The following is a 14,663-nucleotide window of genomic DNA, read 5'->3' on the forward strand; positions in this document are numbered from 1 at the left end:
GAGTATAAGACGAGGAGGCTTTTTGAGCACAAAAATATGTGCCAAAAAACTAGTCTTATACTCTAGTACAGTGATGGCGAACCTATGGCACGGGTGCCAGAGGCGGCACTCAGAGCCCTCTCTGTGGGCACCCGCGCCTTGGAAAAAGTCTATGGTGTACCAATATGCTTTTCCTGCCATTCATCAGCACAGGACGCAGTATGAACAGCACAGGCAGCGCACTGAATGTAGGCTATTACGGTATTATAGCTAAATGATAAAGTACATGGAAGATATATTATATTGGTATTCAGGTTAAATTGCTGTGTTGGCAATTAGCGATAAATAAGTGGGTATTTGGTTGCAGTTTGGGCACCCGGTCTCTAAAAGGTTCACCATCACTGCTCTAGTATATACGGTATGTGCATACACCCTTTAATTGAACTGGGACAACCAAGGAATGAAATATTAAAAATACAGAGCACCTCAACGCTGTTAGCAGTAATACTGCACTATATTATAGGGGGAGAGATGTGCACTCTCTCTCACTGAGTGTCCCTATAGACCAGTGGTTCTCAACCTTTCTAAAGCCGTGACCCCTTAATACAGTTCCTCATGTTGTGGTGACCCCCAACCATTACATTTTTTTCCTTGCTACGTCATAACTAATTTTGCTACTGTTATGAATTGTAATGTAAATATCTGATATGCAGGATGTATGCCAGTCTATAACAAGGTGTTAGGTAGTTCTGTAATTGGCGCTGGTTTGTGGGGGATCTGTGGAGGGCGCTGTGTTGTGGGGGATCTGTGGAGGGCGCTGTGTTGTGGGGGGATCTGTGGAGGGCGCTGTTATATGGGGGATCTGTGGAGGGCGCTGTGTTGTGGGGGGATCTGTGGAGGGCGCTGTGTTGTGGGGGGGGATCTGTGGAGGGCGCTGTGTTGTGGGGGGGGATCTGTGGAGGGCGCTGTGTTGTGGGGGGGGATCTGTGGAGGGCGCTGTGTTGTGGGGGGGGATCTGTGGAGGGCGCTGTGTTGTGGGGGGGGATCTGTGGAGGGCGCTGTTATATGGGTGGATCTGTGGAGGACGCTGTTATATGGGTGGATCTGTGGAGGACGCTGTTATATGGGTGGATCTGTGGAGGACGCTGTTATATGGGTGGATCTGTGGAGGACGCTGTTATATGGGTGGATCTGTGGAGGACGCTGTTATATGGGTGGATCTGTGGAGGACGCTGTTATATGGGTGGATCTGTGGAGGACGCTGTTATATGGGTGGATCTGTGGAGGACGCTGTTATATGGGTGGATCTGTGGAGGACGCTGTTATATGGGTGGATCTGTGGAGGACGCTGTTATATGGGTGGATCTGTGGAGGACGCTGTTATATGGGTGGATCTGTGGAGGACGCTGTTATATGGGTGGATCTGTGGAGGACGCTGTTATGGGGTGGATCTGTGGAGGACGCTGTTATAGGGGATGTGTGCTATGACACATAGGGCCATGAGGGGGGCCAGCATAAGACATATAGCATCTTATGCTGGTCCACCTCATGGCCCTATGTGTCCCCTCATGTGTCCTAAACTGCGCACATAACTGTCTTTGCGTGTAAAGTATGTTACTCCTGTGTGAAACAATCTCTCTCCTATTTGTAGCGTTATACTACCCTACCTCGTAAGATTTCCCTACCTCCTGACTTCCTGTCGCACTGCTAATGACATGAGGAGGCGTTCCTGAGTTTTGACGATCTGGAGAGCCTTAGTAGGGAAATATTACGGCCCAGTGTGCAAGCGCGGCTAACTCCAGCCGGCGCATGCGCAATGTCCCGTTGTGAAGCTGAACTCCGCTGAGATTTTCCATAAACTGTCGGTTTGCGCATGCGCAGATCGTCAAAACTCAGGAACGCCTCCTCACATCATTAGCAGTGCGACGGGAAGTCAGGAGGTAGGGAAATCTCATGAAGTAGGGTAATGTAACGCTACAATCGTGCAGCCCTAATAGGAAGCCTCAGGCGACCCCCCCCCCCCCCCCCGAAAGGGCCGATCGACCCCCAAAGGGGTCGCGACCCCTAGGTTGAGAACCGCTGCTATAGACAAAATGCTACTGTCGCACGCTGCCGTCACACCGTCCGCGGTTCACTACACACTGAGAGTGGTTGTTTTGACAACCTTCCAGAGTGGTGTGAATGTGGGAACACACACCACTGTGGAATAGATCGCAAAACGTTTGACTAATTCACAGGCTTCATTGATTAAATGACTGAAACCGCAACAGGGACTCTGTGTCCAGCAACGTGTGCTACAGTGCACTGAATACTTGAACTACACCAGACACCATTGGCCCATGACCGTTAGGTGTTGGTAACAGTGAGGAGGTGCAAAGCAGTTAAAATCTAAGACTGCCCCCCCGACATGTTTCGCCAGAATTCTGGCTTCTTCAGGGGCAAATGGGCAGCAACGAATGGCCCCAAACAACTACAAGTTGTAGTTCAAGTCTCATATATATATTAAAAATATTATAAAAGCACTCACTAGTATGCAGGAAGTGCAGGAGCAGTGACTGTTGCACTGCCTGTACTCACTGCTCCCTGGTCTTTCTCTGGTTGCTGAGCTGCACTGGGTCCTGACTGCGTACAGCATCAGGATATGGTGCCTGCACTATGACCTGATGTTTTAGGCAGTCGGGTCGGTCTCAGTGCAGCGTGGGCCCGGAGAAGACCAGGGAACGGTGAGTGCAAGAAAGAGCACCGGGGTGGAGGAGGATGGGGGTCTGATGTCTGACCAAGATTGTGGTCTGTTCTGAGGTCTGATGAAAAATATATTTTTTCTGATTTTCCTCCTTCCTCCTCTAAAACCTAGGTGCGTTTTATCATCCAGTAGCTAAATGACATGTGTGAATAAATAGCAATTTTTTTTCACTTTTCAAGGAGTGCTGCGGAGTTTCATTATTTATCTATCGTCCTGAATCGAGGGATTGCCGCGGGCACCTACTTTCTAAGTTCTAAGAAGGAGTGCTGCCTAGCTTTCTATGGATATATATTTATTTATTTATTTTTTTTATTTGGTGGAACCAGCTGTAAATAATAAAAAATCCCATGTTTTATCACAAGTGCCTTTTTGTGCATAAAGTGGAACTATTTTTGAGGGGGAAAGTGGCTGTGGTTAGCTGTATTACTTATATGTACTCCAGATTTATCATTGAAGATTTCTCAAAAATTTGCAAAAAAAATTGCTAAATCACTCTAGTAGTGCTGTGGCACAGAAAAACTGGAGTTGCATTTGTAGACAAAAATGTAAGGTTTAAAGATGTGCCAAATCTATCAAAGTATGTGCCTCATTTGATAAATTTGGCGCAAAGTACACCGACACAGACTCCAGCAAAAACTTACCCTCATGACAATTTCTCTCCTAGAACTGTAGACTTTAACAGCCATTATTATAGAAGTACTCAAAGGGTTAATGGTATGTTCACAGGACCGATTTTTAATTTCGCCCACAAAATTCAGAACAGAATTGCCGTTGTGTGGTTTTGAAGCATTTTTTATGAAGCTTTTTTACACTTTTTTTTTTTTTTTACCCCAATGGGTGTTTACTTTAAAACTACATTTCAGTTTGTGGATTTTGGTCCAGATCCACCCCAAAAACTGTGCAGAAAACACAAAAAAAATATGCACTGACAAGTATGGAGATTTTTGGACGGTTCTCATTCATTGCAATGGGAGATTCAGCACAGATTCTGCGCCAACATTGGGCATGCCGATTCTTTTTTCCACAAGGGGGGAAAAAAAAAAAGCAAGTGCTGCTTTCTATGATTGGGAGGCTGTTTTGAGGCATTTTTTGGAGCTGATTATTAGCAGAGACGCCCCAAAATCGGCACCAAAAAGTTTAGGGGCACATTTACCCAGACCTGCTTTTTAGACGCCGGTCTAAAGCCCTAAGCTGGCGGAGGATCTGCCGAAGTAATGAAAAGGGCAGGCCTCTCCATAACCTTGGCGCATCTAGCGCCAGTTCTAAATGTAAGACAGCTTCCGAGCTGTTCATTTAGACCATTTTCTACGCCTAAAACAGGCATAGAAAATGGTAACTGAGAAGGGCCTGCCTGCCAGCCAATCCCCTTTCCCGCCACGCCCACTTTTTTAGACCTGCGTGAGCGGGAAAAGTTGCAGATTGCGGCGCCATCTTTTCCTGAAATATGTCTAATTTAGGCGTATTTCAGTTTAATAAATAACCCCCTTAGTGTTCACTGGCCCTTACAGTAAATATCAGGAAGTGATACAGATAATGATAGTGTAAAATGTGCAAACTTTATTAAAAAGTGTTTGTGTGTGGTGAAAATGCTTGGTGCAACTTACTTACTGATCTCAGCTGAAAACTAGATAAAATTATATGCAGTCTAGGCAATGCTCTGTGAGCTAAACAGTCTAAACTGAGATATATGTGCAGGCGCTGCTAATGTATTTAGCTCCCAGAGCATTTCCTAGACTGGATACAACTTAATCCCTCTCACGGCTCAGAGCAGGATGGTTTTCATTCACAGACGGCTAACAAATGTCTTGAAAATAGAGCGGGATAAAAACACAAAGGATGTTAGAAATAGAACTTTTCACTAATACACTCATTAACCTTCATTTACATAAAGGCAGAAAACTCCTTTAAGGTGGTTGGAAAGGGACAATTATCACTGCTCACATAAACATATCAATATCAATCTTATAAAAAGTTTAAAAGCAGGAACTCAAGGAAAAAAAAAAAAAAAAAAAAAAAAAAAAAAAGGATGCTCCTTTCATATGTGTTTTTCGTGGATGCTGGATAGCAGGTGCAGGAATAGTAGAGTTCTAGATTTAGAAGGTGACAAGACAAATGACTCAGGATCAGATTTATATCCTTGTTTATATTAAAATTCAATGCATATCCAATTCTGGTCTTTGTTTGTGGATGAGAATAGCCCTCTCTATTGACAGAAGTGAGGGGGAAAATGCAAAGCACACCAAAACTTTTTTTTTTTTGTGGGCATTATTTGGTCACGGTTATACGAATAAGTTCTGAAAGTTTTTACCTATTAAAGGGGTTGTGCAGCCGGTATATATTAATAACCCATTCTCAAGATAGGCCATCAATATGTACCAGGGGTGCGGTGAGTCGCTGCGCGCGCCCCCCCCCCCCCTTCCAACGATCAGATATTGATTACCTATCCTGAGGATAGGTCATTAATATGAACCAGCTGCACAACCCCTTTCTCCTAAGTCTGGATGGGAGCAAGATCTTAACTCACATTCAACTTTTTTTTTAAAGCAGATGTTGTAAAATTCCTTTAATCCAGCATCTACAGGACTTTATGGTGCTAGCCTGACAGATAATCTGTATAATCAGATGGCCGTAGAAGTAAGACAAGATTCGAACACAGAGACGCTTCTATAACTTAGAGCATTTTTTAATTCAAAATTAATCACAATTGTGTATACTGAGCACCGTCAACCTACATTTTTTAAGTCTATACTTAGTACATGGATCTTCATATCATGTATCATGTTTATTTCAAGTATGACAAAACTGTGTAGTAAGATACAATCACCATCACGACAATGCTGGTCACGTGAAAGACACCAAAATGTCAGACAGCCTACCGACTGTTGTTGCCATGAGATCCAACAGTCAACATCAGTCTGATAAGCTATCCGACAGGATGGTACAGGTATGGAGATGTCACGACGATTGATGGCGGTGCGGTGCAGATACAACAGGCGGGGAGACACAATGGTTGATAAGACAATGAGTATGATTTGCTGGATAATTACACACTAGAACATATGCATAGTAGTTTTTTTGCGGCTGCTACTAATATGTACATAGAACTACTGGAAATACAGCTTTGGATCCAGGGAATTTAGACAAAAGAAGTGAGAACTGGTCAGAGAAAGGGTGGTTCATTAGCTCTTGTAGATCTTAACACCAACTTACCGTATATATAATAGGAGTGCAGTAATCTGTAATGCTTGGGCAGTAAAATATTATGCAGGCCACAATGTTCTTACAGGGTGCGGAGAGGGAGAATGACTTAAAGTATTGCAAGGAAAAAGCACAGCACATCAGAACTATAGCAAGACTCAATATCAATATTAAAGAAAAAAAACAAGAAGCGGCTACAGTGACTCATAAATCCTATCTTTTACTATTGTACTTCACTATGTACTTGTGTCTTATTTCTTCCTGATAAAGCCTCCACTCTTTTTACACTGAAATGTGATTGCAAAATGGGCTCATGTGCGTCATAACGTGTTGACTCATTCAACTGGAATGTTTGTGCTGAGAACACAAAGATCCCAATACAGACTTGAGAATATGTTCCAGCCCCAGGCATCTGCAGACAGGTATAGAGGCAACAGGTCCTAAAACAGCAAGTTGAATCAATAGCATAAGTAAGGCTGCAAGATGAGGGCCTAGAAATAAAGTGCATCCATAAGGTTAGATGTATATTGTGTAACATAGTGCTGCAAGCAAGGCTGTCCTGTCTAAGCTGGAAATACTAGTATGTCAAGGTTCCTAACACCAGAACTTCAGGAAAGTTGCCTCCTGCACTGAAGACCTAATGAGCAAAGCCTTATAACAAATCCCAATCCACATTACATACGTGTGGGAGCACAGCGGTATCCCAATGCCAGGCGATGTATGTGTATCAATCAACGCTGTTCTGACCGACTCAAAAAATGAATAAAACCCCTCGTCAGGAGTTAATGTGGCTTCCAGTGACTCAGGCTTGGCAGGAAAACAAGTGGAACCATGAAGCAGTTTTCTAGGAAGGCAGCTGTAATATTAGGTCAGTACTGAAGACAGCGCCAGAGCTGAATACAAACTTCCTTGTTCCTGCTTCTTCAAAGCCAGAATGATTGGGAAATCACAGACAAAAGCTTTTTTTTTTTTTCCTACAGGGAGGATTATCATGCACGCAACAAACTCTGGTCCAACAGCTACAGGGGTGGAGTGGACAAAAGAATAAATGCAACAGAAATATAAAACTAAGCATACATCACAAAGAAAGGCAAGGAGAGAATGAAGGTTACACTTAGGGCAGGTAAAGAACCAACACGAAAAAGTTCTGGAATGATCAAAGGTGGCTTTATAAAGTTCAGTTTCAACTTTCCATTATATATACACAGAATAAAAAACAAAAAAACTAAAATGAATGTTGTCAGTTGTAAAGAACTGGACGGTTATTAACAGTGTGCATTGGTTTCAATAAGCAGTTTGTCTTGGACTGTAAGGGCAAACTGTATAGACTACAAACCCCACCAGACAAAATATTTCTTTGAGTATGTTGTATTGCTAGTCATCACTCCCATCATTCCATATATCTTTTTATATATCTAAAGTCAAGATTTCTGTAGTGAGAGAGTCCAATGGCGCTGCAGACATGGAAACTTAACTTTTACTGTACTCTGTCCCAAAGAAATACTTAATGCTGGTGTGATGATCATGGAGTCAGTACCTTATCCAGAAACCTCTCCACACAGTTTAGGGTAGACATTGCATCGTAGGCAATGCCTACTTACAGAAGGTAGACAAGAAAATCTTAACCGTAAAGGAGTCCCTTAAGTCTGGTAGCACAATGCACAGCAATGCACTAATCTTTCCCAACACTAAATAAGTATCAGAGACAAAAATAACAGTGCATATTGGTCATCCAGTCCAGGACACGGGTATCTGCCAAGACTCCACACCAACTAGTATAGCCCATAAGGTAATGCTCTGCAAAACCTCCGGTGTGCTTCCATTATAGGAGATCAAGCAAAGATAGTCACAGTGTGGCTGTTCAGTTACTGCTGAACCACAATCCTGCATGCCAGCCACAGGTTGGTAAACCATGCAAGTGTTGGTAGAGTCCCAGTAGCTGAAGAGCCACAGGAGGATGTGAACTAGGAGGAAAAAAGAAAAAGTAGTCATTCACCAGAAGAAGAAGGTGGAAATAGAGTAAACTTTACCTTACTTTGCCACACAGACATCTCTTATCCACATAAACTGTTAACATTTTATATCGTGAAAAAGAAAAATTAGAAAAAAAAAATAATTTAATACGATTTTGAAAAAAAATTATTTTGTTTTAAAAATGTCCAAAGTTTAATTCGCCGATTTGTATTTAACGGTTAAATCAGGTCAACTGAGGTTCTGTTTAGTAGCATTATGTCTTTTATCACCCTCCCAGTTAATCCCAGAGTGCATCCCCTTATTTTGTCTTCTCAACAGATAACTTTTTCTGTTGGACGCGCTTGGCGTAGCTCTGTGCCATGGAGTTGATGATGGAAAGAACAAAATAAATCACCATAACGATTACCAGCTTCTCAAACGCCCACGATAACCAGTTTTCACTCTGCAGGACAAAAGCACAAGGTGGCATGGTAAAGTCATTACAGAACATGGTCACGAGGCAGTCATCAGGCACAAAGTCAGGCTACTTGCTCCACGTTCCAATTAAGTAGGCTCTGTGTGTCAACCCATATCATTTCCCAATGAAGACGATTTATTTCCTGTCAAACTTGCAGTAAGTATGCTTTATCTGGCCAGCAGAGGGCAGTGTTTCATTCACAAAAATGACTAAAAATGTCACATTCCCAATCCAAATCCACTTTATAGAAATTTGGCATAAACACCCATTAAACAGCTTGATCTATCTATCTGTCTGTCTATCTATCTATCTTATCTATCATGATGCAGCAGTATGTAGACAATGTCGTTACGAACCTAGAATTTTGGGAGTGACCCTGGTGTATCATCTATTCTATTACTATAGTCCTAAGTCTAATTCAACATGTTTCGTATGTAAAGATCTTCATCTCTGCCACATGAAATGATACACATGACCTTCATCTCCTGGAAGCATCATATCATATTCTAAAATTGCCAGCCAGTCTTTTAAAGTACTTTTATAACACTATAAAGTTCTTATATTTCTTATTTATAACGTAATACAAGTTGTATGTCCATGACCTACACAACATTATAATACAATATATTAAAATGGATAATAAAAGTGATAACCATACATCAAATATAAATGTACTATTAACCAGTAAAAAACAGCAATACTTGTGTATGACCATGGATGAAACCTTTCAAAATGAGTATAAATTCATAAAACAAGGGATTATTGTTACCTGCGGGGCTCCTGCATCTGTTTTGTGGTGAAGCTTCTTCCTTTGAGCCTCCAGATATTCTTGGAAGGGTTTTTGTATGGAAGGTCCGATACTTGGAACAGCCCTACATCCATGTCCATTACGGGTCCAGTGAAAAGAATGATGTATGGGAAGAAAAAGAGAAAAATAGACAAGTAGTTAGAATGGTTCCTACTTACCTACCGAGAAGAAGAGGAGAATGGTGCCCTGGTATAGGGAGGGCATCAGTGCACCATGAGTAATGTGTGTCCCTCCTAGACAGGGAGACACTTTGCTGTGTTATGTGCACTGGTGCAGTGCAGAAAATGAAATGAATGACTTCTGAGAACTCCCACATTTATCACCAGCGGTTCCTGTAAGAACTGGTTTGAACCGATTAATAAGGAAATGAGTGGTGCTTGTGTCATCCTCACTTGAAACAGAAACTGCCCACCCTTCTCCAGGCTTGCCCCTTTGTGTTCAGAAAGGCGTAGCTTTCTTAAGAAGAAGGAAGGGAAAAAAACTGACGGTATCCTAACCCTTTACAGCCCTGATTGAGCTGTGTACAGTGCTAAGCACTGTGCCATGCCTCTCCTGGCACCACAAGGGTTATGAATAGTGTATGCGTCATGGTATTGCAAAAGAGTGGATTAGCTAGCTATGAAAGGACCTCCCTGCTGGTCAGAAGTCAGCGAGTACAAGAAATGAAAGAGAGAAACAAAGGAAGTAAAGTATCTGCACTATTATAGTATATCATTACACACCGACATTAGTAAGCATAGCCGGACTAAAATCATTTCCAGGGCTATTGTATGGCGGAATTCATATTCTGTGTTACTTCAGCCATTAAATCATTATTCACCGGTATAAAAATGGGCCATAAGTACTGGATGTTCTATACATTATGACAGAGGTGTCCAATATATGGATGCAAATACATTCAGGTGTACAAGAAGAAAAAAGTAGCTATGAAATAGTTATTTGCAGATAAACTACTTCTACAAGTAGTTATCTACCGGAAACTAAAGTAAAATAAAATGGAGAAACAGATGGGGGAACTACAGAGGCTTCCAACTGCTATGTACACAAAATATGTCACTAAAAGATAGCTTGTCACTTCCGTTATTAAGATAGACAGACAACAGATGCATAGATGACAGATGGATAGAGGATGGATAAACAGACATATTAGACAGCTAGATATGAGATCGATACTGTAGATCGACATACTGTAGACAGATAGATACTGTAGATAGATAGATAATAAAGACAGATGATATAAATAGAGGATATAGATAGATAGATGATATAGACAGATGATATAGATAGATGATATAGACAGATGATACAGCCAGATGTGATAGATAGATTGATACAGTATCTATAGAGATGGAGAAAGATAGACAGATACTGTAGAGAGATAGAGAAAGAGGGATAGACAGATATTGTAGAGAGATAGAGAAAAATGGATAGACAGATACTGTATCTATAGTGATAGAGATATAGACAGATACTGTAGAGTGATGATAGATAGATATTGACAGATAGAGGAGATAAACAGGTACGGACAGATTCCTAACAATCTCACTGAAATCCTTTTTTTATTTTTTATCACTGGTTTTTGGATTTATTGTCTCAGTCTAGGATTTTGGCCCTGTTTAATTCAAGGATATAGATATAGATATAGATATATATATACACACATACATACACATATACACACACACACACACATATATATATATATATATATATATATACACATACACACACACACACACACACACACACACATACACATACATACAATATACATATTTATTCATTTCAATAGCTAGTAATGCGCATTGACCAGTGTAACATACTGCATATAGTAATACTATTATACAACAGTTCATGCAAAAGCCAAGGGCTTTTCCAGGTGGTTAAAAAAGGACATTTCAAATTCATTGCAGCAATATAGAAAAAGTAGTAACATAAATCTATTCATCTATTTCAAAAAAGGAGCAAAGAGATTTGGGCACAGATATGTGGAAAATTTTTTAAAAAAAATATTGCTTGGATGGATCCTGAAAAGATTCTTTCCACATATATCTCTTGTAATTGATAAAAATATAAGTGAATTAAAAAAAATAAAGAATTATCCATCGTTTTTTTTTCATGGATGATATAAGCATTGTAGCTAAATTAGCAGGTTAATAATTATGTCATGGCAAAGTCAGGCCGACTGCAATGGGCTGCCATCCCTATTAACTGGAAGAGGTAATACAAAGCCTGCAGCAGAAGTCTGAATCATGGTCTAGGGATGGAACTCATCATCAGTAGGTTAAGAAATCCCTGAAATGACCCTCTTAGAACAGTATGAGCAAGATACTGATGTTGACTAATGAGCCTGTTAAAGACTGAGTGCTATACCAGCAGACGCATGGCTTAGGAGGTAAATGTTTCTTATGCCTCTAAATTTTGTGATTTTAGCTTTATGTATAAAATAATTGTAATTACTGTCAATTCTGTTACAATTTCACTTTGACTTGTATGCAATGTGCATTATAAACAGCTTTTGTCTATATTCTATGTATAGCTTACGAGAGTTATTTCAGATCTTGCTGCTATGGAAGGTGCTGATTTTATTCTACACATGCCTTTTTTTTTCTAAATTATTTTACATATAAAAATTGCAGGAAACTGCATTTAGTATTCTACATTTGCATCACATTATTTACAAGCAACATACGGTAAATACTAATTTTTGGCAAAGTTAGATGCTGATGAATACAGCAACACAAATTCATAAAACCGACATGAAGAGGAGGTGTAATAATAAACATATTATCCCCAAGATTTGCCAGGGATGTGTACAACTCGTGTTTAGACACAAACTGTATACTAGCTACTCACTCACAGATATTAATTATAACAATCGTCTAAACATATAGACAAGTCACATTATGTATTTTTGTTATACTTTTATAGAGCTCTATTATGTCCCCGATTCTGATACTTTACTACAGGTAGTAAAAACGTAAGAACTTAAAAGTGGGTTGTAAAGTGAAAGTGTCATTTCACACGTTTAGGCTGAGGTTAGAACCATTTTATATAGTCTGAGCCCTTGGCTTTTGCAGGAAACCCCAAGTGTGAAGAAGTCTTTAGGATGGAAACAAAACTCTCTTGAATTAGCAATCCAGTAAACCAGAATGAGTAAATACATTCACTACTAAAACATCTTTACATACGCTACTTATAGTGAATCATTGAATTCTGAATTGCCTTCGGAGAGGCGTCGCTTCTAAGAATTTAGTACAATAAAGACGATATCGTCATTTTGAGAGCAAATATTCCATGAATTATCAGTAATTTCATGATTGCACAGTAAGAAAGGTAACTGTCACTTTAAGATAAAAAGCCAGTAGTTTATTTAGAGTCATAGGTGGTAAAGTTAAAAGGAGAAATTAGTGTGGTCCCTGACAATGGTAGATGCAAATTATGCTATATTGTATACACAGTAAATCATAATAAAGATTATTGTACTGGTCAATATATTACCTCAGTACAAACGTTTAATGAGGATAATAATTTATGCTATGATATTAAGCTTATATACATCGGTTGCTTTGTACTCAGTATATTGAGTATTTGATGCCAATGAGGTCTCTGATTAACAAGACAAGAAAACGAATAAAACACCTTTTTCTTCTTTCTGCATACAATCCAAAATGAGTTTCAGTCCTCAAAAATATGTAAAGAATCTCTAATGCAACTTCAAAATATTGATTTGAATGTGAAGTTTGGATCTACGTGAACTGGTTTTGTCTTATCAGTATTAATGGAGTGTTTGAATCAGTGAAAGTGCATTTTACATATATTAAGTCAGTGTTGCTGTATTACTTTTAGTACTGGTCAGGGCACTTAAATAGAAATCTCAAATTTGGATATTTAGAAGCCACAGATCAGGCATCATCCAGAAAATGCATATTTAATATATCCCTTATAACTAGGCTACTGCAGCAAAAAGAGCAAACCAAATATATCATATGTACAAGAACATACTAACTTGTATTTCACTATATATTTCATTTATCAAGCATCGTATAATTAAGCTGAGCACAATAAAGAAAGGTCCTCTTAAACTACACCATTAAATGTCGTTTACTGATTGGAAATCTTAGCTATCCCTCTCTAGATACATATTCAGTATAATTTACTTACCACCTATAGTCAGAGAATTGCTGTGTATATTATTGTATTATACATACTATCTATATACCGCATAACTAATAAAATGAATAGGCTTTATCTATATCCAACCCCAAATGCAAATATTCGGAAAAGGCATATAGCAAACATAGAAAATATGAAGAATCTGTAATTGCTGCATATTCATAAAAGGTATAAAGCAAATGTAGAAAATCTGTACCTGCTAATCTGAGTATATCAGTTGTACATGTATATGAACTGAAGTCGTGCTCACAATACAGATAATACATACAGGTTTATTTCAGACAACCATTATGTACCAATGTTTGTGTTATGGCATCCCATTATGGTGTCTTGGATTGAAATAAAGTTACAAATTTTGTCTAAAATCACTGGCGTGCCATCCATTTCTCACGTGGAATTACATCATTTTCCAGCATTTATACTATAAGAAGTTGGTATATACCAAAAGACCTAGATAGCAAAGAAGGTGAATGGAAATAGTCAAAAACTGAAAAAAGATAAACCTAGGGCCAAACTGTAGCATATACTGTACAAGTGGTATAACATTTCGCAGGGATTAATTTATTGTTCAAAAGTATTTAATCTAAAAGTGCACAATATATTAAATGAAGGGAATTCAGCAAAAATGTACAGTAATAAAGAACATATGCAAAATCCTTTGAATTGTAAATCAGGAGGAGGCGTATGTACCATGGGCGTCTTATGGAGCCTAATTTTACATTACAAATCAACCATATCATGTAAAAATGTTATATATGCAATTGGTAGGATTAACAGGCACTCTATCATCCAAGGCTTTGGATGATAGAGTGCCTGTTAATCCAACCAATTGCTTTTATTCTTTCGTGAGGCTTTTTGGGGGGAAGCCTAATCAACAGAGCACCTTAATCCATATATCGCAGTAGGTGAGCCACCACATACCTAACTAATATATATTAACTAGCTATCATATGCACTGTTAAAATAAATATGAATATTATAGAAATATATGGCCTCTTTATCTTTGCTCTTTCCATACATTAATATTATTTCTCCTTATATAAAGTCAATATTTTCCACCCCACTGCTTAGAGAATTCACAGATTCAGACAATCGCATCCTTCCCTGGGCCCAGTCAGCTCAAAATCTTCCCTCTAAGCTCTTGTACAAACTTGCTGGATCTGATTTCATAAGAAGTCAATGAGTCTATCAGAATATTATGCGTATACTATGCATTTTCGCTCTCTAAATATGCATGAAAATGCTGCATATGCTTGCTTTATATGCTACTGCTTCCATAATTAAACGGCAACTAAACCGGACAGACACACTACTAAGCGATATTACAT

General features: G+C 39.4%; 1 protein-coding gene across 2 annotated transcripts in view; it reads right to left on the reverse strand.

Annotated features, from left to right (window-relative positions):
* Window positions 1-7,065: 7,065 nt before the first annotated feature.
* VMP1 (vacuole membrane protein 1) overlaps window positions 7,066-14,663 on the reverse strand; it is a 154,993-nt gene continuing 147,395 nt past the window's right edge. For both annotated transcript variants that reach the window (XM_044286305.1, XM_044286306.1), the window contains 2 exons: window positions 9,121-9,223; window positions 7,066-8,336 (listed from right to left, as the gene is read on the reverse strand). In XM_044286305.1, the coding sequence (XP_044142240.1) occupies window positions 8,193-8,336; window positions 9,121-9,223 (247 nt within the window). In that variant the 3' untranslated portion in view covers window positions 7,066-8,192. The remainder of the gene's footprint in view (window positions 8,337-9,120; window positions 9,224-14,663) is intronic.

The sequence above is a fragment of the Bufo gargarizans genome, chromosome 3 (assembly GCF_014858855.1).
Source record: "Bufo gargarizans isolate SCDJY-AF-19 chromosome 3, ASM1485885v1, whole genome shotgun sequence".
Classification (NCBI taxonomy): Eukaryota; Metazoa; Chordata; class Amphibia; order Anura; family Bufonidae; genus Bufo; species Bufo gargarizans.